This window comes from Saccopteryx leptura, chromosome 12 (genome assembly GCF_036850995.1).
Source record: "Saccopteryx leptura isolate mSacLep1 chromosome 12, mSacLep1_pri_phased_curated, whole genome shotgun sequence".
Classification (NCBI taxonomy): domain Eukaryota; kingdom Metazoa; phylum Chordata; class Mammalia; order Chiroptera; family Emballonuridae; genus Saccopteryx; species Saccopteryx leptura.
The window spans coordinates 45321569-45345619 of record NC_089514.1 but is presented as its reverse complement, the minus strand read 5'-3'; the positions used below and the strand labels follow the sequence as shown (position 1 = coordinate 45345619).

Here is a 24051-nt window from a genome sequence, read left to right as displayed (position 1 = left end):
CGCCTGCCAGGTGCATCCACTGTTAGTTAAATCTGCCTCTGCATACACTACAAATTTCTAATTCCCTCATATCAGGAAAAGACAGTCTGTAACAAGACATGATTCTGTATTTCCAGTTCTGGCCAAATAGTTAAGTAGGAAGAACTTTGTTTTTGATGTCTACCTATATCCATCATACCCTTGAGGAAACGTCTTCTGAGATACCTATCCGCTGCCCAAATTCTGAGAAAACAAACGAGACAGTGATAAAGATATGAAATAATCAAGATGACCCAACACACAGCTCTCTTCTTTTTACTATGTGAATTGCAGGATCAGAAGCTAACATGTGTAATGTTTATGATAGATCAAGCAATGTACTAAGTATTTGGCATGTTCTGTGATTTAATTTCCACCAATTAATATAGTAAGTATTACCACTTGACATATGACAAAGACTAAGTGAAATAATTTCTCATTATCCAAGTGTGTTTGTTATTCCCCTTTAATGACCCACAGCTGGACTCCTACAAATGCCCTCAGCATAAAATCCCAATGGCTTTACAGAAGCAGGTCTGTGAAAATGTGCCACCTTTATGTCACTGTCACACTCAACAGAATAGGTACTGTATACTAAACAAATACTGCAGTATTTTCAACTTGTGTTTACTTTTTTCAGTAGTGTAAAGCACACAATCTTATTCAGAATACCTTTTAACCAGATAATCAGATTTTATATTGCCAAATAAGACTTAGGGATAGTTAAGGTCTGTTTCAGGATATGAGATATTAAGGTGCTTCTTACATATTTTCTATTTGTCATTTTAGATAGAATTAAATTTTAATCCTTAATTTTAATAATTTTTGGTGTATTTCTAGTTGAAAAATATTGGGTAAACTTTATAGGTTTAATTATCAGTGCAATATTTACTGTCTCCTCATTGCCCAATTGGACTAGGTATCAAATAGCTATCTTAAACTTTATCCATAAGGCTTCAGTAAGTGCAAAATAGAAATTTGATTTCTTTATAGTACTTGCTGATCTAATTTTCTCCAGTTTTCCTTGTCATAATTCTAGAATTACATTATATCAGACAGACTTTTATAGAAACGTGAATAATGTTTTTCCCACCCCCAATAGAATGAAGGTTTAACTTTTGTTCCTTCAAATATTCATTAAACACCAAGAATATTATATATTTGGTGTTGGTAATACAGATTAGCTCATGGTTTAGCTAGAGCCCAACATGTACTTAACTAAAATGTATGTTAAATGATGTGAGCAGAGACAAAAGAAGCAGAGGAAAGAATTGGCCCTACACCAGTTGTGGAGTTGGGGGGGCAGTTGGAGATGAGGTCAGTAAAAGATACACAGAGATGATGTTTAACTGGAATTCTGAAAAGAGATTTCACTAAGCTGTATTCCAGGCAGAGATCTTCCCCAGCAAAGGCAAAAAATTATAAAAGTACACAAAGGGAATGGCAAGTACTGCCATCTGGAAAAGCTGAAACTCAGGCACATCAAATTGAAGAGATGATACTAATAGTAGGTGAGGCTGGAAAGGAAGGGTCACATCATGAAGGATCTCTGAGCATTTGGCTTTTATTCTTCAGGAAAGGAGCCACAGAGTATTTCTAAGCAAAGAGTAACAATCATATCTATTTTAAGAAGGTTAATCTAGTGATAAAATAAAAAATGGACTGTGTAGCCTGACTGGTGGTGGTGCAGATAGAACATTGACCTGGGACACTGAGGTCCCAGAGGTTTGGAACCCAAGGTTGCAGGCTTGAGCAAGGGGTCACTGACTGGGCTGGAGCCCCCATACCTCCTGCCCCACCCCACCCGTCAAGGCACACAGGAGAAGCAATCAGCGAAAAACTAGTGCTGCAACTACGAGTTGATGCTTCTTATTGCTCTCCCTCTCTCATCAAAGGAAAAAAGAAAAAAAAAAGAATTGAGGTGATAGATGGTTCTACACTTACTGTGATCAGTTGGTAAAGTAGATGGTAAATCACTATGCACACCTGAGATGAATGTGTCAACTACAACTTTTTTTAAAGAACTGAGTGGAATGTGGGTGGAGGCTGAGGACTACAGGCAGCCGAGGACATTTTAGATGACTTGTAAGTCCAGGTGAGAAACATGTGCAATGACCCTGAACATCTATAACAAGAATAGACAAATTGTAAACATTTCTGGTGTCAACTAAAAAAAAATATCATGATACATTGTACACAGAGAAAAAGAGAAATCTGATTACTATGAGGTAGCTAGCTGTAGAAAGAAAGTGATGCCAATAACCAAACCAGGAGAAAAAGAAACAGCTAATGCTTGGCGTCAAGAGACGAGTTTAGATTTGATTACAAGGATCGTTAGAACTCGAGTGAGAACCAAGGCTGACTGAAGTCATGGGATCATGAAGACAGTTCAGGAACCCGCTGTAGAGACCTAAAGGAAAGAAACACAGATACTACATTAAATAGAGGTGGAGAGGTGAAAGAAGCATCCGAAGAAACGGAAAAACAAGAAAGGACAGATGGGTCACACAGTTTTATGGAGTAAATGACTGATAACATTTACAGGGTTAAACAGAAGAATTAAAAAAATACAGCCAATGGATTAGGCAAATGGAGGCCTCTGAGAGAACCATTTCAATTGAGGATTAAATTTGAGATGAACATGAAATTGTAATGAGATGAAGTAAAGGCAGCATTTAAAAAAACTCTTGTCAATCAAGAATAGAGATATAACAGGAGTATAAACAAAAACCAAACTCAAAAAAAGGGTTTTTTGTTTTGTTATTTTTAAAAAGAAGACAGACCTGAGATTTTTCATATAAAAATCTGATTTAAAAAAAGAAAAGAAACTTGCAGAAATCAAACTGTCCAAATAAAAGTATAAACACTGTATTACACAAAACATCTGCAACTATATTGACTTGACTCTGAATCTGCACACTTAGTCTACAGCAATGAACTTTGTAGAAAAGTGTCAAGACTCAACATTTTAAAAATATGGATGCATAAATTCTATTTCAAAATGTATAGAATGTGTCATATTTCAATAGTGCAGTTCTTAGAGGCAGATAGTAGTGATAAAACATACAACTACTACATTTTATATTTAATGTCTAGTTACCATCAATTGTTACCCCACATTCTGTTCTCAGCTCATTCACATTCCCTGATTGGGCCTAAGGTCCCAGAAGGGAAGATAAGCTGAAATGCAAGATGTTTTCCTCTCCTTTCCCTGTCCTCCCAATAGATATGACACACAATGTCTATGAACTTAAAAAGGAAAGACATCTCTGCTTTTAAGTCCCTTGTGCTTGACATTCTAAAAAAGGATTATTTCCATCTGCAATATGCAGTGAGTTCTAGGAAGAGTTGAACAGAAAAGCCAGAACAGAAATAAAGGGATTTATATCTTTCCTGAGTTGTCCTCTTAATTATCTGAGCTATACTGTCATTGCCAAACATACCAAACATAACTCACTCATGAAACAGACAACATGTTCTAAAACCCGTAAAATTTTGTTTACATATCAAAGTAGTTACATAAGGTGGAAAAAAGATGAACTATTCTACCACTATGAAGACCTAAAATCTTTCATGTCACTTTTCACCAGCTTAAAAGTACTTTGAAAACAAGGTGACTTTTGTCCTTACCTCCTGAGATTGAAATAGTCACCTCTAGAGGGTAGTGAGGTAATTTAACCATGCCATCCCTGCACCCATACCTAACTAGTTTAGTGAACTTAGTTTAAGGTAATCCTTAATATGTTCTGTTGGCACAAGTCAACTTTTGATGATCAGTTAAGTGGAAAAATAGACTTTCATATTGGAATAACTTTCAAGACCTTATGGTTTCTGCAGAAGACAGAGAACTAAGAATTTTTAAAGATGAGATGAAAATAAAATGTCAAATGCAAAAAAAAAAAAACAAAACAAAGGAAAAAAGATGATGGTTATCAATTAATAGTATTTATTTAAAGATGGAAGACAAGGAAAATTCCTCTCAAATGTCAAAAACCAATCTTGCACCTTTGCTAAATGTAAAATTAATTTTGAGATATTTGGTTTATATCAGTGGTCCCCAACCTTTTTTGGGCCACGGACCGGTTTAATGTCAAAAAATATTTTCACAGACCGGCCTTTAGGGAGGGACGGATAAATGTATCACATGACTAAGACAAGCATCAAGAGTGAGTCTTAGACGGATGTAACAGAGGGAATCTGGTCATTTTTTAAAAATAAAACATAGTTCAGACTTAAATATAAATAAAATGGAAATAATGTAAGTTATTCTTTCTCTGCGGACCGGTACCAAATGGCCTACGGACCAGTACTGGTCCACAGCCCGGGAGTTGGGGACCACTGGTTTATATGACAATAAACTTGTCCAAAATATAACTGAGTGTAATTTACCAAAATAGGGCTAATATATTATTTACAAAAATGATCTTACCTGCCATACGTGTGTGAGAAAAAAACTTTTTACACTCAAACATTAATGAAATACCTTGAAGACTTAACTCAAGAAATAAATCTTTCCAGCTTCCAAGAACCCCCCCAAATTATAGAATGAATTAAAACAGAAAATATGTGGAAACAAACATAATTTCCAATAATCTTACACACATGCACGTGCGCGTGCGCGCGCACACACACACACACAGAATGTTGAACTAGATTAACCTAATCTTTACTGAAGGTCAACAGCCTTAGTGACAAGGAAGTGAATGAATATGGCTTTTGTAAAGTTTTCAACGAATTATCACAAATGCTTAATTCCTTGCTACCTAACCAGCTACCCTGAGTATGGAATATGTTATTACTTAGATAGCTAAAAGGGTATGGACAAAAGTAATTAAAAAAATAAAGTACTGTCATAGACACCATTGAGGTATCTTAGTTTTTTTGTAAAGGCCTGTGTATCAATTTACATAACAATTGTTTATTTTATATTGTATAAGATCATATAGAAACCATCTCAATGACTTTTTTGTTGTGGTCCAAGAAATTGGAAACAATGTGTGTTCAGATAAAGAACTGGAATGTACTGACTGGGAAACCATCAATATAATGCAATATTGAAATAGAAATTATTTGTGTGTAACAAAGGTAGTCAAAAAGTTCTCAGATTGCATCCAAAGGATTTTAAAATTAGAATCCAGAAGACAAGTACCATTAAGTTTTGTTCAAGGTGACAAGACTGTATCTTGCAATCTGAACCCACTGATTTCTATTTCACATCCGCACACTAAAAAGAAAATGCATACAGAGATATTATGCATTTTACAAAACAAGTTTTTTAAAAACAGATTTGGCTTCAAGGCTATACAGGAAACAATACCTAAAAGTAACCACTATTGTTTTGTTAGATATATCTTTAAGTTAAAAGTTTAAGACTCATACTTTGGAGGGATATCCTAAAGACATTTTATTACAGTATGATTTTATGTATCTATGTCTATGCTGCTGGAAAATTGGAACTAAAACACATCTTGTTAAATATATTTCCCTCCAATTAAAAAGAAAAAACATCCCCTACTACTTCTCAATACTGGTTTGTTATGAACTTTGTCTCCTGAAAAGGTAGGTGCAAATACATAAATTTAGCTTTAAAGATAAGATTAAAGTGAAGAGCAGGAAAAGCAGTAAGATATATAAAAGAAAATCCCTATTTACATTAACATGATTTTTACCTTCCTTATTCCATGAAAATTCTCATGTCGCAAATATAGTGATTTCCTACAAACAATTCAGATTTCCGGCAATATTTGCCTACCCTTTATACTGCCAGAAATAACATCATCGCTCTAGTTTTTTTCTGAATAAATACTTCTAAGTGGCCTCTTCCTAAGTAGAAACCACTGAAATGGGAATAGCAACTCCAGCCCAAACGGCAGCACAAAGAACCCCAGATGAAAGAAAGGGATCAACAAAAGTATAAGCCCAGAAAATTAACGAACAAAACAGATTTGCTATGAGCAGAGTTCCTTATATCGAAGCATAAAGATATTTGACTTTTAATTACATAAATGGAAGCAGTCTGAAATAGTGCTGAGTCCATCACTGAAAACACTTGTCTTAATCATCGTTTGCTGGCCACTGACAATCCTGTTTCCTACCCCAATTTTACTTTCTAGAGGTTCTTTTGAAAAAGAGTAGAACTGGCCCTTGGGAGCAACAGTTTTGAACTGCGTGGGTCCCACTTACACACACTTTTTTCAATTCACCTGTGCGATTTAAACCCACACTGTCTAAGGGTAAATTGTACACATAAATTATTTACCCTGCCTACAGTGGGCAGAGGGATCCTTAGAAAGAAGAGGTAACAGATCCTATTTTGTTAGCTACATCTCTGTATGAGTTGTTACCTTATTTTAAGATTTTATATATGCCGTATTTTCTTCCTGTTCTGTGAAAAAAATTTTAAAAGATTTGAACTGCTCACAAACGTTATGTAAATATTTTTTTACTCAGCTACTATTAAGTATAGCAAAGGTGTCTATTAATAAGAAAATTTTCTCAACTTATTCCATACACTACAAAGAAAATTTATGTTAGGCTACGTAATCTGGCTACAAAACTTCACTAATTAGAAGGATTAGATAGCACTAACAGACCTTGTTCTGCCCAACTGTACAAAATTATTTCTACTACCTAAACTGCTTTCTTAATGTTGAATATAAATATTTGAAAATGTATTCCAGGGAGTGGGGCTAGGAAATTGCACATATTCATCTTATTCAGCAACTTAAGAATTCCGTAAAATGATATACATATATATTCCCATACATACACACACATATATAAATATGCTTTCTTAACTGAATCTTGGTTTTAAAAATGCTTGCACAATGTGAGGAATTTAAATATTCACTAGATTTGAGTATGTACATTTGTAGTCTTTTACCACTCTAAATGGATACACCAGGCCCTGGCCGGTTGGCTCAGTGGTGGAGCATCGGCTGGCGTGCAGGAGTCCCGGGTTCGATTCCGGCCAGGGCACACAGGAAAAGCACCCATCTGCTTCTCTGCCCCGCCCCCTCTCCTTCCTCTCTGTCTCTCTTTTCCCTTCCTGCAGCCAAGGCTCCATTGGAGCAAGGTTTGCCCGGGCGCTGAGGGTGGCTCTGTGGCCTCTGCCTCAGGCGCTGGGATGGCTCTGATTGCGGCAGAGCATCGCCCCCCGGTGGGCGTGCCAGGTGGATCCCGGTCGGGCGCATGCGGGAGTCTGTCTGGCTGCCTCCCCGTTTCTGGCTTTGGAAAAATACAAAAAAAAATAAAAATAAAAAATAAATGGATACACCAGCAGACACATAATAGAGCAAATAAATGATTTAACTGAATTGTCAGTTTGACTTTTTGCACACCCGACAGAAAACATTTATTATGAACCTTTATTAAGTGGCTCACATTTCAGTATAAATCACACTAAAAAAATTTTTAAAGCTATTTACACTACAGTGCTGACATATTTAAAATGAAAAAAGAAATTGATATAAATAAGCTCTATGGAAAAGCCTTACATTGTCAAAAAGGAATTCTGACTCATATTACAAAAAATATATATATATATGTTAATGTCAGCTCTATTCTAAAACCTACAACTCCAACTCAAATGATTTTTTAAAGACTCCATTTGTTTAAACCTGCAATGTTTACAGTGCATCTGGCCCTAAGTGCTTTGATACTTCACAGTTATGGACAGGCACTGAGGAATGTTACAAAGCTACATATTTGTAACAGACTTGGGAGCAAGTCCTTGGCTTGCTTTCACAATTCATGAATCTTTATTACATTATTAAGATTTGTTTTTTAAAAAAAGGATTTTAAATGATATGTACATAGCACAAAATGTCACCATCTTTTCTATCCTGATTTGAATGTGAACTATGTTGCCTTGTATCAACTAGACTTGAGACTTCCAGGGCACAGTTCCTTTGTTAAGTCTTTGTTGCTATTTTCAAATTTGGAGTCCACATCAATCTTAAATTCTGTAAATTGAACGTGATCCAATTTTGCTTTAACATTCTTGCCATCCATATTATACAGTGCTCTAGTCTTTTCAGAAACAGAAACATTCACAGGTTCTTCACTGATTCTTACAGATGCAATAGGTTCATGTTTAATCTGCTGTACTTCATATTTAGAATGAAGTTTGTCTGAAAAAATAGATTCCAAAGAGGTTTTGCTTACAGCACAAACCCTATTGTCAGTGTGAGGTCCAAGAACTGATGATGTGGAATCTGGGGATGTGCCCATTTCATAAGCAGTTGTACTCTGAGCAGTGTCCTCAGAGGAGTGATATAACTTAAGCCGAACGTGCCATGCTAAACTGCATACAGCTGAAACTGTCTTGAACTGATGAACAACATTCCTTGGAATAAAATAAATGTCATTATCGTACAGCTGAATCCTGGCATAGCGAATGCCTTCCCTCCTCAGTTGATTAAGTTTTGCATCATCAACCCACTGGACACACTAAAAAAAGAAGCAAGAAATACCAGTAAGTGTTTTTTCACAATAAAAATTAAACTGAAGATAATAATGGTTTAAAATATACCTGGGACAGTGGAGGTTCATGTAAATCTAACTGCATTCGTTGAACTACTTCTAAGAAATCTTCAGCATGAAAACAAATTACATCTTTGGTTATTCGGGGTTGATCAAGCCTTTAAAAAAAAAGGAATATAAGGAAGAATTGGCCATTAATGTTTCATTCTGTTCAGTCATCATTAAATTCAAAGTAAAAATAATTTTACAGTCAAAACCAAAGTACTGTCTTAGAAATAAAGTTAAATTATAATTAGCAAACCACTTTACATGTAATATTTAAACAAAGGGATAATGCCATGAGTTTCAACCTAAACAGATAAAAAACAACTCGCTTCATTTTATTATATGTATGTGTAACCATATTTTGACATTTAAAACCATCTGAACTGGTTCATTATGCAAATAAAAAAACTAAGTATATTGTCTTAAAGTTAATGGAGTTAAAGTTGAAAGGACTATATAAAATTTAGTTAAATATAGGGGAAGGGAATACATTTTTTCAATAAAGACAGTAACTGCAGTGATACCTAAAACCCCTACGTAACTCTTTATAAATTAAAAGATATTCATTAGCCCTAACCCTCAGTTGGTCAGAGCGTCATCCCAATATGCCAAGGTTGCAGGTTCAATCCCTGGTCAGGGCACATACAAGAATCAACCAACGAATACATAAATAAGTGGAACAAAAGCCCTGGCCAGTTGGCTCAGTGGTAGAGCATTAGCCTGGCATATGGATGTCTCGGGTTCGATTCCTAGTCAGAGCACACAGGAGAAGTACCCATCAGCTTCTCCACTTCTCCCCTTCTAGCTTCTCTCTCTCTCTCTCTCTCTCTCTCTCTCCAACTCTTTCTTCTCCTCCCCTCCTATAGCCATGGCTCAACTGGCCCCAGGCACTGAAGATGGATCCATGGCCTCCACCTCAGGAGCTAAAAAATGGCTCCAGTTGCAACATAACAAGGACCCCAGATGGGCAAAACATCGCCCCCCTAGTGAGCTTGCCAGGTAGATCCCGGTCAGGGCACATGCGGGAGTCTATCTCCCTTCCTCTCACTAAAAATTAAAAGTGAAAAAGGTGGAACAACAAATAGATGTTTCTCTCCCCCTCCCAATAAATAAATATTTTTTTAAAGATATTTGTTTAAAAAGTATTAATAAAATAAACTGTAAACACTCTATTTGTTCATCTTGAAAAACAATCCTAAAAAAACCCCACAGTCTGACCAGGCGGTGGCGCAGTGGATAGAGCACTGGACTGGGATGTGGAGGACCCAAGTTCGAGACCCTAAGGTCACCAGCTTGAGAGTGGGCTCATCTGGCTTGAGCAAAAAGCTCACCAGCTTGGACCCAAGGTCTCTGGCTCGAGCAAGGGGTTACTCAGTCTGCTGAAGGCCCGCGGTCAAGGCACATATTAAAAAGCAATCAATGAACTAAGGTGTCGCAACGAAAAACTGATGACTGATGCTTCTCATCTCTTTCTGTTCCTGTCTTGTCTCTCTCTCTCTGTCCCTGTAAGAAAACAACAAAAAACCAAAAAAAAAAAAAAAAAACCCACAAGTTCTTCAATTAATTAGGAATATAAAAATACATTTTTCTTAAAAAGAGACTAAAAAATACAGATTTTGGAATGAAATTCCAAGCAACTATATATATATAAAAAATTATACCTAAGCAAATCATAACCAATTTTTTAAAAAGTGATAAACAGAAGATCTAAAACTCATTCATGACATTGTATTACACAGAGGAAGAAAGATAAGGATAGCTGCAGCCTTCTCAGCAGGGACAATGCAGCCAGAAGAGAAGAGACTATCTTTAAAGTACTGTACTAGAAGTCAAGTCAATCTAGAATTCTGTATCTACCAAAAATATCTTACAAAATGCTAAAGGAATTTATTCAGACTGAAAGGAACTAATACTTGGGTAAAAATGTAGATCTATTCAAAGGAATGCAGAGCACAAGTTAACAGTAAATATGGTGGCGGCAGTGGCGGTGGTGGATATAGTATATTTAAAGGACAAATACATGACAATAATTAGCACAAGGTCTAGAAACGAGGTAAAGAAAATAAATGGCAGTATGCTATTGAAAAGTATATATTTGAGAGTAGGCTATGATAACTTTAGTCCAGCCACTAAAGCAAATACTGAAGCTATAACGGAATGCTAAAAAAGACAAAGTGGAAAAGGAATAAAAAATGAGGCAAGTGGGAAAAAAATATGGTAAATCCAAATTTACTGATACATTATAGGTAAATGGTCTAAATATTCCAATTAAAAGATTATCATTACAGTAAATATATTAAAAAGCAAGACGCAAAGCAAGATACCGTATTTTTCACTCCATAAGACACAATTTCCCCCAAAAAAATATTGGTGGGGAAAATGTCCATGCATCTTATGGAGCGAAAAATGAGGTATTTTATTAAATATTTTAACACACCATCTGGTTCAGAATATTATTTTTTCTTATTTTCCTCCTTAAAACCCTAGGTGTGTCTATGGAGTGAAAAACACGGTATATACTATCTACAGGAAACAATATAGCCACACAGGTGAAAAGACAATGAACAAAGATATAACATGCAACACTAATCACAAGAGAGCTAGAATGGCTGTATTAACAGCACAGATTTTTGTAGCACTCCAGCCCGCTGGAAACTACCAGTGTTGCGTGGAAAAAACCTACTCAAGACACAAAGTGATGTCAAGAGGAAAGGAGGCCTGCCAGGGGAGGCAAAGAAGACCTCCCGAATTTCCTTCTCCCTCAGCTTTTATTATCAGAAGCAGAACAGAGGTTAACGGGATCACAAGGGAGGGAGACCGGGTGATAAGGGAAAAGAATGACTAATGGCCATTTTGCTGACATGGAGAAAGGTCTAATTTGGGTGAGTACATTCTCTTTTTTTTTTGCTGATTAACAAGCACAAATGAAGGGGCAATCTAGAACCTCTAGTCTAGGCTACCATATTTCCCCGTGTATAAGACACTCCCATGTATAAGACACACCTTAATTTTGGGGCCCGAAATTTGGAGAGAAAAAAAAGGGTATTACATAAAGTTATTGAATTCAAGTTTTAGTCATCATAAATTCATACAACTCCTCATCACTGTCACAACTCCCATCCATTAGCTTGTCCTCATCTGTGTCCGATGACAAATCACTGTCTTCAACAATGAGCGCAAAAACAAGCACGAAAAAGCGAGAAAATCTACAACCACTGTATAAGACGCACCCAGTTTTGACCCCAAATTTTTCAGGACACGGTGCATCTTATACATGGGAACATATAGTAATTTTCTTAAAGTCTGTTCATATGCATTCCTTTGTGTCTGCACAAAGGTCACTCACACAGCTTCTTGGTGTTTGCATCGGAGGGACATTCACTCAGGCTTTTAACTAAAGTTCCCCAATCCAAGTCATAAAGAGTTCAAGGTTAGATGAGTGATTCCTTACAGGTTTAGGACAAGGAATATTACTAAAGGTAAAAAGTATATTTTGTAATGATAAAGAGGTCAAATTCATCAAGAAGAAATAATTCTAAATGTGTAGCCACCTGTTAACAGAGCTTCAAAATATATGAACAACCCTGAAAGCATTATGCTAAGTGGAAGAAGCTAATCTCAAAGACCACATATTATGTCATTCCAATTATATAAAATATCTAGCATAGACAAATAGACAAAAAAGTATATAAATGGTTGCCTAGAGCTGAAGAGGATATATAACTGGGTAGTAATATGTAGCTAAAAAGTCCAATCCATAAACAAGGATTGGATCACCTTTCTGAGGTGATATTCTATAATCGTGATAATAGTTAAAACTCTGAATATACTATAAACCACTGAATTATATATACTTTAAATAAGTGAACTGTATATTATCTGAATTATATATTTTTAAAATTATATTTCTATAAAGCCATTACCAAAGAAAAACACATGGAGCAAAAATCAAATCAAAACAACAACAGAATAACCCTAGCAAAGCTTAAAGGAGAAACAATCAAATCCAATGTTACAGTTGAAGATTAGTAACTAGACAAAAGTGAATAAACACAGGAGATAAGTTGATTTAAACGGCATTAACAGAACAGTATACCTCCAACAGCAGCAGAATACACATCCTTTTTGGTGCACATAGCATTCATCAAGATAGTCCACAAACCAAACCTCAGGAAATTAAGAAAGACAAATTATACAGAATATATTCTCTGACTACAAAAGAATTAAACTGGAAATCAAAAATACCACCAAAAAATCTGGGAAAAAATTCTCAAATATTGAAAACATTCTTCTCAATAATTTTTTTTAAAAAGATACCAAAAAGAAAATTCGAAAAATTCTGAACTGTACAATAATGAAAACACAATAGCAACATTTTTGCAATATAGCTGAAGTAGTGCTTAGAAATTTAGTTTTAAATACTTTTATTAGAAAAGAAGAAAGGTCTCAAATCAATAACCTAGATTTCTAACAAGTCAGAAAGAGCAGAACTCTTTCCTTATAAGAAAAAAGGAGACTTGACTTGGGATGGTGGACACACAGGTGTAATGTATAGATAATGTATTATACAATGGTACACCTGAAATCTACATCATTAACTAATGTCACACTGATAAATTCAAACTAATTTTGTTTTAATTTAAAATTTTCAAAAAGAATTAAAGAGCAGAAATAATGAAATATAAAACAGAAAAATAATTGCCTGACAGGGTGGTGCAGTAAGTGGATAGAAAATCAACCTGGGATGCTGAAGTACCAGGTTCAAAACCCTGACATCACCAGCTTGAGTGCAGGTCTATTCAGCTTGAGCACAGGCTCACCAGCTTGAGTGTGGGGATCGCTGGCTTGAGCCCCAGGTCCTTAGCTCAGCTGCAGCCTCCCTCAACCTGTCAAGGCACATATGAGAAGCAATCAATGAACTAACGTACAGCAACTATAAGTTATGCTTCTCATCTCTCTCTCTTCCTGTTTACCACTCTCTCTTACAAAAGAAAAAAAACAAACAGAAAAATAGAAAAAAGATCAATGAAATAAATGGCTGATTCACTGAAAAGATCAGTAAAACTAATTCTGGAAAGAATATAAATATAAAAATCATTAACAGCATGCTGACTACAGAACTATTTAGTGTATTATCATAAACTATCAGATATATATGTATATTATATATATCATACAGATTTATGTTTAAAGGTAAGTATCAGATAGATATACACACATATCTCCCTTGGTTATTCCATATTGTCATATATGTATATAATCATATACAGATATGATATGTATAATAATACAGAATAACCAAGAGAGGTTTTTAATTCCAGGAACAGAAATGGAATTATAGAGTCGTAGGGTAACTGTATGTTTAATTTTATAAGAAACTAGCAAACTTTTTTACAGTTCCCAGAGCAGTATATGAAAGTTCTAATTCACATCTTTACTAGCTTTCAGCATGGTCTTTTTTAAAAATTATTATTAGCAGCAAATTTTAATGAATATCATTGTGGTTTTAATTTGCATTTCTTTTATGCAAGTACAATACTACTGATAACTTTTAATGTCAACATCATGGAATATAGATAGCTAAAGTAGTGCTCAGTTTAGTTTTAGGTACTTCCATTAGGAAAAAAGGTCTCAAATCAATAATCTAAGCTTCTAAGCTTCTAACTTAAGCTAGAACAAGCAAGTTCTTTCCTTAAAAAGGACAGAAATAAAGAGCATTTGTCTATCTTCTGTAAAATGCCTGTTCAAATATTTGCCCAATTTTACTGGATTCTTTGTTTTCTTATTCTTGAATTTTAAGAGTTTTAAAATATATATTTGGATACAACTCATTCACATATATACCTCAAATATTTCCTCCAAGTCTGTCACCTGGAAATACTTTTCATTATCTTAATACTTCTGCCTAATACAAAATTTCCTCCAATGTTTTCTTCTACATATTCTATAGTTTTGATGGTTACATTTAGTTATGTGATCCATTAAAAATTTTTTTGTATAGTTTGATAAAAGTCAAGGTTCATTGTTTTTCATTTTTGTTCTTGTATATGGATACACTGTAGTTCCAGCACCATTGCTTGAAGACTCTTATCTCCACTGAATGATCTGGGCACCTTCACTAAAAATCAATGAACACTGGACACTATTCTGTTCCATTAATCTTACACTTTACCTTTATACCAATAACACCCTCTGTTAATTACTGTTGCTTCAAAGTAAGCTTTAAAACGACAGGTAGTGTAGTATAAATCCTCCAACATTATTCTTTATTTCCCACTAAGAATGTTTTGCCTTCACTAGATTTCTTTGTATTTCTATAAGAAAACCTCGTTAGATTTTGATTGGGATTGAGTTAATTTATAGATCATTTGGGAAGGAACAAACATCATAATATTGAGTCTTCCAATCAATAAGGTCGATCTCTACATTTATGTACGTCCTTACATTTTCTGCTATTCTAAATGGCATTATTTTTTCTATTCATTTGCCAATGTATTGCTAGTATAAAGAAATACAACTGACTTTCAGTTTTGTCTTATTCTGAGACTTTGATAAATTTGCTTATTAATTCTAGTACTTCTTTTGCAGACTTAAATCCTGTACACAATTATTTTGCCTCACTCTTAAGACCCTATTAATTCCATTTCTATGGCCCTGGCCGGTTGGCTCAGTGGTAGAGCGTCGGCCTGGCGTGCAGAAGTCCCAGGTTCGATTCCTGGCCAGGGCACACAGGAGAAGCGCCCATTTGCTTCTCCACCCCTCCCCCTCTCCTTCCTCTCTGTCTCTCTCTTCCCCTCTCGCAGCCGAGGCTCCATTGGAGCAAAGATGGCCCGGGCGCTGGAGATGGCTCCTTGGCCTCTGCCCCAGGCACTAGAGTGGCTCTGGTCGCAACAGAGCGATGCCCCGGAGGGGCAGAGCGTTGCCCCTGGTGGGCGTGCCGGGTGGATCCCGGTCGGGCGCATGCGGGGAGTCTGTCTGACTGTCTCTCCCCGTTTCCAGCTTCAGAAAAATACAAAAAAAAAAAAAAATTCCATTTCTACGTACTTCCTGAAACAAAATCATAGGTATATACAAAGGCTTGTAAGTGAATGTTCACAACAGCTTTATTGATAAAACTGGAAACAACTCAAATGTCTCTATTATCAGATAAATAAATAAATCAGTTGTGATATATCCCTACAATGACAGACCACTCAGCAACAAGAAGAAATGAACTACTACATGTAAAAATGTAGATGGATCTCAAAAACATTAAGCTGAATAAGAGAAATCAGGCATCATGTATGATTCAATTAATAGAGGATCCTAGACTAGGGAATAATAACCTGTGAAGACAAAAAAACATATTAAAGGCTGTCTGGAGCTGAGCCAAGGATGGGGGATATTAACTGCCAAGGGCTATGAAGGAAACAAAATGTTGTGGTAGTGGAAACATGGCCGTTTACATTTGTAAAAACACATCAAAATATATACTTATAGAAAGTGAGTGTGTGTTTCTGAATATAAATTATACTTCAATGGTTGATTTTTTCAAAAACTGGATTTCAAAAAAGCAAACTCAAATATATAAATCTACAGAGTGGGGCAAAAGTAGATTTATAGTTGTGAGTATGCAAAATATATTTATTCTTTTACTACTATTTATTAATTATAGTTTCCATATGAACTTAAATCTACTTTTGCCTCATCCTATATGAATCCATTCATATATATATAATACCTAAAGAGCGATATAATTTCTATCTCAATGATAATTTGTTTGGCAAGACATCATTCTCATACTCTTCTTTGATTCTTTTTTTTTTTAAAGACTTTATTTATTCATTTTAGAGAGGAGAGAAGGAGTAGAGAAAGAGAGAGAGAAGGGGAGAGGAGCAGGAAGCAACAACTTCCATATGTGCCTTGACCGGGTAATCCCAGGGTTTCGAACCAGCAACCTCAGTGTTCCAGGTTGATGCTTTATCCACTGCGCCACCACAGGTCAGGAAAGAGCGATATAATTTGATAAATACTTCATTAGCCTATCTAGCTGAAGATTTCTATAAAGTCTAAATCAATCCTAGTGTTTTATTTCAAACTGGTGTTAAGCCTCGCTCTAAGATGAAGTCAAGAATCTAATACTTTAAATACCTTTTTCTAAATACCTTTTTTTGAGAAAAAGAGAATTCAAAACACTAAAGAAAAAAAATCAACTTCCTTGGTATAGCTTAACTCACCACCAAGGAATAATGAAAAATGGATTATAAACCGTGTTTGCATCAGAGCCATGAATACCTCTTATATCACCAACAAAATTATTTTCTTGCCATTTTTAATATTAAGAGATTAAAGCAGCATCGGTACAGTAAGTAAACTATTTTACAATAGTGGGAAAATCATAGCTCGTAATATCTTATTCCAAAAATATTTTAGAAGCCATATTCTTGACCACCTAACTTAAAAGTATAGTAGTTTGACAGTAGTCCTATACTGCACAACTGCTAGCTATAAAAATGTGGGTTTTTTTAATTCAATGGATATTTTGGGGGAACTATGATAGGCCCATGAAGAACAGGACACAATCTCTAATCTCAAATTGCATGTATAGTGGAAGAAAGAATATATACCAACAATAATCTAAGCTTAAAAGAGATTTTTAACAAAGTGCTAAGGCCATAAAGCAGTAATATTTATCTCTGAAAGTGTAAATATGTCATTAACTTTAACTGAACACTCTAAATTAGATTTCACCCTAAGCAATTCTATATGCTACTCTTAAATAATGTATACCAAAAATTCAAGAGAAATTTCATTAATTTGAATTAGGTGTTTGAAATGATTTCCACAGAAATAAATGTAATGTTTTAAACCAGATCATAAAAAAGCATAAAAACTATCCAATTATAAATTATTACTGACTGATAAACTACTAATATTGTATTCCTAAGGATCTCTTAGGATTAGTTTAGTAATACTTTGTATACCTGAAATTGATAAACTTCATTTATGTTAAGAAAGAAAGTCAGGGCCCTGGCCGGTTGGCTCAGCAGTAGAGCATCGGCCAGCCTGTGGATGTCCCGGGTTCAATTCCCGGCCAGGGTACACAGGAGAGGCGCCCATCTGCTTCTCCTCCCTTCCCCCTCTCCTTTCTATCTCTCTCTTCCCCACCCGCAGCCAAGGCTCCACTGGAGCAAAGTTGGCCCAGGCGCTGAGGACGGCTCCATGGCCTCCACCTCAGGTGCTAGAATGGCTCAGGTTGCAATGGAGCAATGCCCCAGATGGGGCCGATCAACACCCCCTGGTGGGGCATGCCGGGTGGATCCTGGTCGGTGCATGCGGGAGTCTGTCTGCCTGCTGCCCCCCACTTCTCACTTCGGAAAAATACAAAAAAAAAAAGTCAGTTTACACTAGCTTCCCAACTCAGTATTAATTTATAAAACATTGTAATTTAACAGAAGGTCTATTCTGTATCAGTAGTCCTTGAAAGTAAAATTTCCCCATGTAGAAAATACAGGTTATATTTTTCATATCTTAGCTACATAACAATACCGACATTTTATGTTTTCAGAATTAAAGTTTCCTTTTACTTAGAAAATGTTCTTGCCTATTTACTAACTCAACTACTTTCATAAGTAAAATAGCATATTCCAACTTAAGCTTCATACCTAAAACATTATTCAGTTGAAAAGCAACCTGAACAAACTTATCTTAGTATCAATATAGCTTTGCCATTTTTTATCAATAAGTGGAAAATTTCTTACTTATGGGATGATACCTTAAGTATAGTAAAGAGCATTATCTTTTTTTTTAACCTATGAAAATATTCAAAGTGAAACTTGCAAGTGAAGCTGGAAAAAATCAACATACCAAATCTTAGCAGGGAGCAGCAAGGTAGAACAGTTGAAATAGAAAACACAAGAGTCTGGAATCAAATCTGAAATCAGTCTCAGCTTTACCTCTTATTAACTATGTAACTATGATCATGTTATTAAACAGCCCTGAGCCTCAGTTTCCTTGTGTGATAAATATGGGCCTAAAAGTAGTTGAGAAAAAGCAAATGAATAATGGGCATGGAGTAAGCACCAAACAAATATTAGTTTTTCTTTTACCTTAGATAATTGTTTTTACTCTAGTCACTTAGAAAATGAAATTATTTCAGTCAAATCCAAAAGACTAAACCTACCTTCTAGCGATTAAAAATTTTCTTTAGTGTAGTCATATCCAAATACAGAAAAAATTAAACTTTTTTCTCCCCACAGTAAGGAGAATTACTGAGACTTCTCAAGAAATATTTTGAAAGCCAATAAAACATTTCATTATAACCACATTAGGAAATATATACCACTCTCCACAGTGCACAGCCTTCAAGACTCCAACAGCAGCTGTAGTCTGTCGCTCAAAACCTTGTCCTATATGATCTGCATGAGCTCTTGTCCTGTCTTCAAAAAGCATCTCACGGGGCTCACTAGTTCGAGGTAGGTACTGCAGGTTTTTTATTTCATTGGTAGTTCTGTTAAAAAAGAAATTATATTTTATATGGGGGTTGGCAGGCTCAAGTATTAAGGCTTACTTGCCCTTGAACAATTGTTTATATTGATGTACTGAAGCTTAAGTACCATCAAGCATTTAGTAATCACATAATTCAGAGAAAGGGAATTTTAAATCATCTGGTCCTATATCAAGTTTTATTTTTAAAATGAAGTGCACATATATAATACACTCCCCTTTTCCTAACACATCCTTCATAACTGTAATCTGTAAGGCAAAATATTCTTGGATAAGAAACTAAATTACGGTGGTATGATTTACCAAGGCTTCCCTGTACCCAGAATCTTTTTTTCAGGGTTTTATTTATTGATTTTTAGAGTGGGGAGAGAGGGAGGGAGAAAAAGGGAGGAAGAGAAAGGGAGAGAGGGAAAGAAAGGAAGAGAGAGAGAAAGAGAGAAAGGGGATAGACAGGAAGCATCAACTCCTAGTTGCTTCATAGTAGCTTCTTGTATGTGCCTTGACCAGGCAATCCCAGGGTTTCAAACCCGCGACCTCAGCATTCCAGGTCGACGCTTTATTGAATGTGCCACCACAGGTCAGGCTTCTTGTACCCAAAATCTGAACCAGAAGTTTGGGTCTAATCTGTGGAAGCATGCTCCCAATCAGGTCACATGGGTAAGGCAAAGTATATTATCTGAAACAAACACATAACTTTTAAAAATGCATTAATATCTGTAGACACCTACCATATGTCAAGTATTATCTAGGCACTGAAACTAGTGAACAAAGTAATAGAGACTAAGATAAGTTCCCTACTCTTGTGGAAGTTTATATTCTAGAGAAAGAAAGACAAACAAATGGCAACAAAACATGCATAAGTGCTTCCACAAAACACGTGTGATTTATTGGAGGTAGCAAGGAAAACCTTAGCTCCCTCTTTGAGGGAAGCCATCTCCCATTGACCCTCTACGCCTCTGCTCATCACCTACACACACATGCATACAGAAGTTGCTGACTACTTAGCCTCAATACAGAAACCGCGCCAGTTTTTGCTGTGGAAGGAAAAAGGGTAAGAAGAGTTTTTATCTTTGGGAACCATCATCTTATCTTCCTGTATGGTTTTTTGGTTATTTCCAAAGATAAATCCAGATTGCCCCATAATTTTCTCCTCTCATCCTAGTCTATTCATTAGGGTCTCCTCCTTATTAGTTCTCTCATTTTCCACCCTCTATATACAGCACTACTTACTGCTCTCTGTACAGTCTTGTATTACAGTCTTATTATGCACAATGTTATAACATACTTTTTTCCTCTTTGAGATTAATGTTCTACAGGCGTCAGAGCTAGATGATGATGTTGCTTCCTGTGAAAAGCTAACAGGCTTTCAAGCCCACAACTTTGGTCTCATTAACAGGACATTTTAATGAAGTAAGACCTTATAGCCCTTGCCGGGTAGCTCAGTTGGTTAGAGTGTCGTACCAATAAATTAAGGTTACAGATTCAATACCCAGTCAGGGCACATACAAGAAACAACCAATGAATGCATAAATAAGTAGAACAACAAACTGATCTCTCTCTCGTTCACCCCTTCCCTCCCCCTTAAATCAATCAATCAATAACTTTTAAAAAGACTTTATATAAAACACTTAGGATAATACCTAGGGCAATGTTATTATTAGTTTGGCCAGAATGTATATGAAATTACCACATACACCATGGATTTGTATTCCTTGAGGTACAGGCAAATTCCTTAAGATTCTACTGAACTATTCCTTAAATTACATGGAAAAGGTGTACATAGTTATATCATTCTGGGCAGAAGCTTTCCGATTCTAAAAACATTTATGAATCCAAGTTAAGAACCCCTCAGAAACACCAATTTTATCATTTACTACCAACTTATAAATAAATTATCACTGGGGAACAATTATTTTTTTCATTTTCTGTTGCATGAGGTTTTAGAATTGTTTCTATATATTTATGCATTGCAGATTCCAAATCTGAAATCTGTTTTTTGGTGCATGCTCTAGGTTTTTTGGGTTTTTTTTTTTGGGGGGGGGGTTGTATTTTTCTGAAGTTGGAAACGGGGAGGCAGTCAGACTCCTGCATGTGCCCAACTGGGATCCACCCGGCATGCCCACCAGGGGGCGATGCTCTGCCCATCTGGGGGGTCATTCTGTTGCAACCAGAGCCATTCTAGCGCCTGAGGCAGAGGCCACAGAGCCATCCCCAGCGCCCGCACCATCTTTGCTCCAATGGAGCCTTGGCTGCGGGAGAGGAAGAGACAGACAGAGAGAAAGGAGAGGGGGAGGGGGGAAGAAGCAGATAGGCGCTTCTCCTGTGTGCCCTGGCTGGTAATCGAACCCGGGACTCCCACATGCCAGGCTGACACTCTACCACTGAGCCAACCGGCCAGGGCCCATGCTCTAGTTTTTATGCAATTTTAATTTCTTTATGTTACAGTAATGGCATGCATTGGTTTATAAATTAGAATTAAAGGACAATGACTCTTGGATTGAACATAACCACAAGGCAATTAATGTTTTATAAACATCACTTTTACATAATTGTGGTTGTTTTTAAAGGTAAAAAATTATCATCTGATAAAACACTCTCTTATTTTGTTTTAAGATTGAATCATGGCTTCTTAGAGTAGGCGTAAATGTAAGAATAGTCCTGACACCTTCTGTTATGTATGTGGCTGTTACACACTTCAACGTCAAAGGTGCAATATTTCATCATTTGTGACATGTGCAAATATTGCCTATTTTCAAGTTCCCCTTGGCGATCAAGACAAGAATTGGGCTCTTCATATTGTGTGTCATAATTGTGAGGAAATGCTTTGTGACTGGACAAAAGGAAAACGCAAAGGAATGCCTTTCGGTATTCCCATGGTTTGGCATGAACCTAAGGACCACAGCAGTGACTGTTATTTCTGTCTGATCCACACAAAGGGCATCAGTAAGAAAAAAAGGCATATGATCGCATATTCTAATATTCCTTCAGCAGTACGACCTATCCCACACTCTGAGACACTCCAAGTTCCAGTTTTCAATGGTTTTATTTCTTCTAAGGACAAAGAAAGTGAACATGGTGATCAAGTGTATTTTGATAAGATGCTTGAGGAAATGGTTGTAGAATCTGAAGGGTCTTCTTCTGATGCCAAGCAGTCATTAACCCCTCAGCAGTTTAGCAAACCCAAATTGAATGACTTAGTAATAATGACATAAAAATTGTCCTCGAGCCCTGGCCGGTTGGCTCAGAGGTAGAGCGTCGGCCTGGCGTGCAGGAGTCCCGGGTTCGATTCCCGGCCAGGGCACACAGGAGAAGCGCCCATCTGCTTCTCCACCCCTCCCCCTCTCCTTCCTCTCTGTCTCTCTCTTCCCCTCCCGCAGCAAGGCTCCATTGGAGCAAAGATGGCCCGGGCGCTGGGGATGGCTCCTTGGCCTCTGCCCCAGGCGCTAGAGTGGCTCTGGATGCAACAGAGCGACGCCCCGGAGGGGCAGAACATCGCCCCCTGGTGGGCGTGCCGGGTGGATCCCAGTGGGGCACATGCGGGAATCTGTCTGACTGCCTCCCCATTTCCAACTTCAGAAAAATACAAAAAAAAAAAAAAAAAATTGTCCTCAACTTTCTGAAGTATGAGGAGCGTAACTGGGTCATTTGTGTGGATCTTAAAATGGTAAATTTCCTGCTAGGACAAGAGAGAGGTTTCACAAAGGATCCTTGCTTTCTGTGTTTGTGGGACAGCAGAGCTCGGGAGAAACACTGGACACAAACGGAGTGGCCGAAACGTGAAGCTCTGAAAGTAGGGATGTAAAATATTGTGAATGAACCTGTAGTTAATCCAGACAGGATCATTTTCCCCCACTTCACCTCAAACTTGGTTTAAAAAAGCAGTTTGTGGCCCTGGACGGTTGGCTCAGTGGTAGAGTGTTGGCCTGGCGTGCGGAAGTTCCGGGTTCGATTCCCGGCCAGGGCACACAGGAGAGGCGCCCATCTGCTTCTCCACCCCTTCCCCTCTCCTTCCTCTCTGTCTCTCTCTTCCCCTCCCGCAGCCGAGGCTCCATTGGAGCAAAGATGGCCCGGGCGCTGGGGATGGCTCCTTGGCCTCTGCCCCAGGTGCTAGAGTGGCTCTGGTCGTGACAGAGTGACGCTGCGGATGGGCAGAGCGTCACCCCCTGGTGGGCATGCCGGGTGGATCCCAGTCGGGCGCATGCGGGAGTCTGTCTGACTGCCTCCCGTTTCCAGCTTCAGAAAAATCAAAAAAAAAAAAAAAAGGCAGTTTGTTCAGGATTTGAGTAGAGAAAGTGAATGCTTTTAACATAGTATTTCTGCTTTTCCTGCTTTGTCTTTCGAGAAGATAAAAGCAGGTGTATTTGATGGACCTCAGATTTGAACTCTCATATGTGATGAAGAAAAGCAGAAAACTATGAACTTCTGGTTCAAAGGATGCTGTTGGCTCTCCACAACATTGGATGTAACATGAGCGTCAAGATTCACTTCCTAAACAGTCACCTTGATAAGTTTCCTGAAAATCTTGGAGCTGTTAGTGAAGATCAGACTACTGCTGGAGCATCAAACGAGATTGTCCTCAACAAGTACACAAACACAAGAGCTACAAACGCAAATTTTTGCCTGAATAGAATTTAAATAAGTTTTGTGCAAATTTTATGATTAAAATAAGTGTTTTAATATGTTCTATTTTGAAATTGTAGACAAATTCTGATGCAATCCTATCTTTTAGTGTATTTACTGCATTATATAAATTATTATATTTTCACAAAGATGATGCCCAAGAAGACATTCTACTTCATTATGTTAAACTAAATGTTGAAAATTTTACAATAAGATGAAAACCAATAAATATTTATTAAGTAGCAGGCACTCCATTAGGTTTATTAGTATAAAGAACACAGTCCCTGCCCTCATGCAACCCACAGTTTTTTAATAACCATTTTGTTTTCTTTTGGAATTAATAATCAGTTAACAGTGAAGCTATTTTTAGTTACCCAACAGGTATAATTTCTCCCAGCA

At 36.9% G+C, this 24051-nt stretch overlaps 1 protein-coding gene across 1 annotated transcript in view; it reads right to left on the bottom strand.

Annotated features, from left to right (window-relative positions):
• Window positions 1–2789: 2789 nt before the first annotated feature.
• RSBN1L (round spermatid basic protein 1 like) overlaps window positions 2790–24051 on the bottom strand; it is a 97440-nt gene continuing 76178 nt past the window's right edge. The window contains exons 6-8 of the mRNA XM_066354452.1: window positions 18869–19036; window positions 8552–8660; window positions 2790–8469 (exon numbers count right to left, since the gene is read on the bottom strand). Coding sequence (XP_066210549.1) covers window positions 7894–8469; window positions 8552–8660; window positions 18869–19036 — 853 coding nt within the window. The 3' untranslated portion in view covers window positions 2790–7893. The remainder of the gene's footprint in view (window positions 8470–8551; window positions 8661–18868; window positions 19037–24051) is intronic.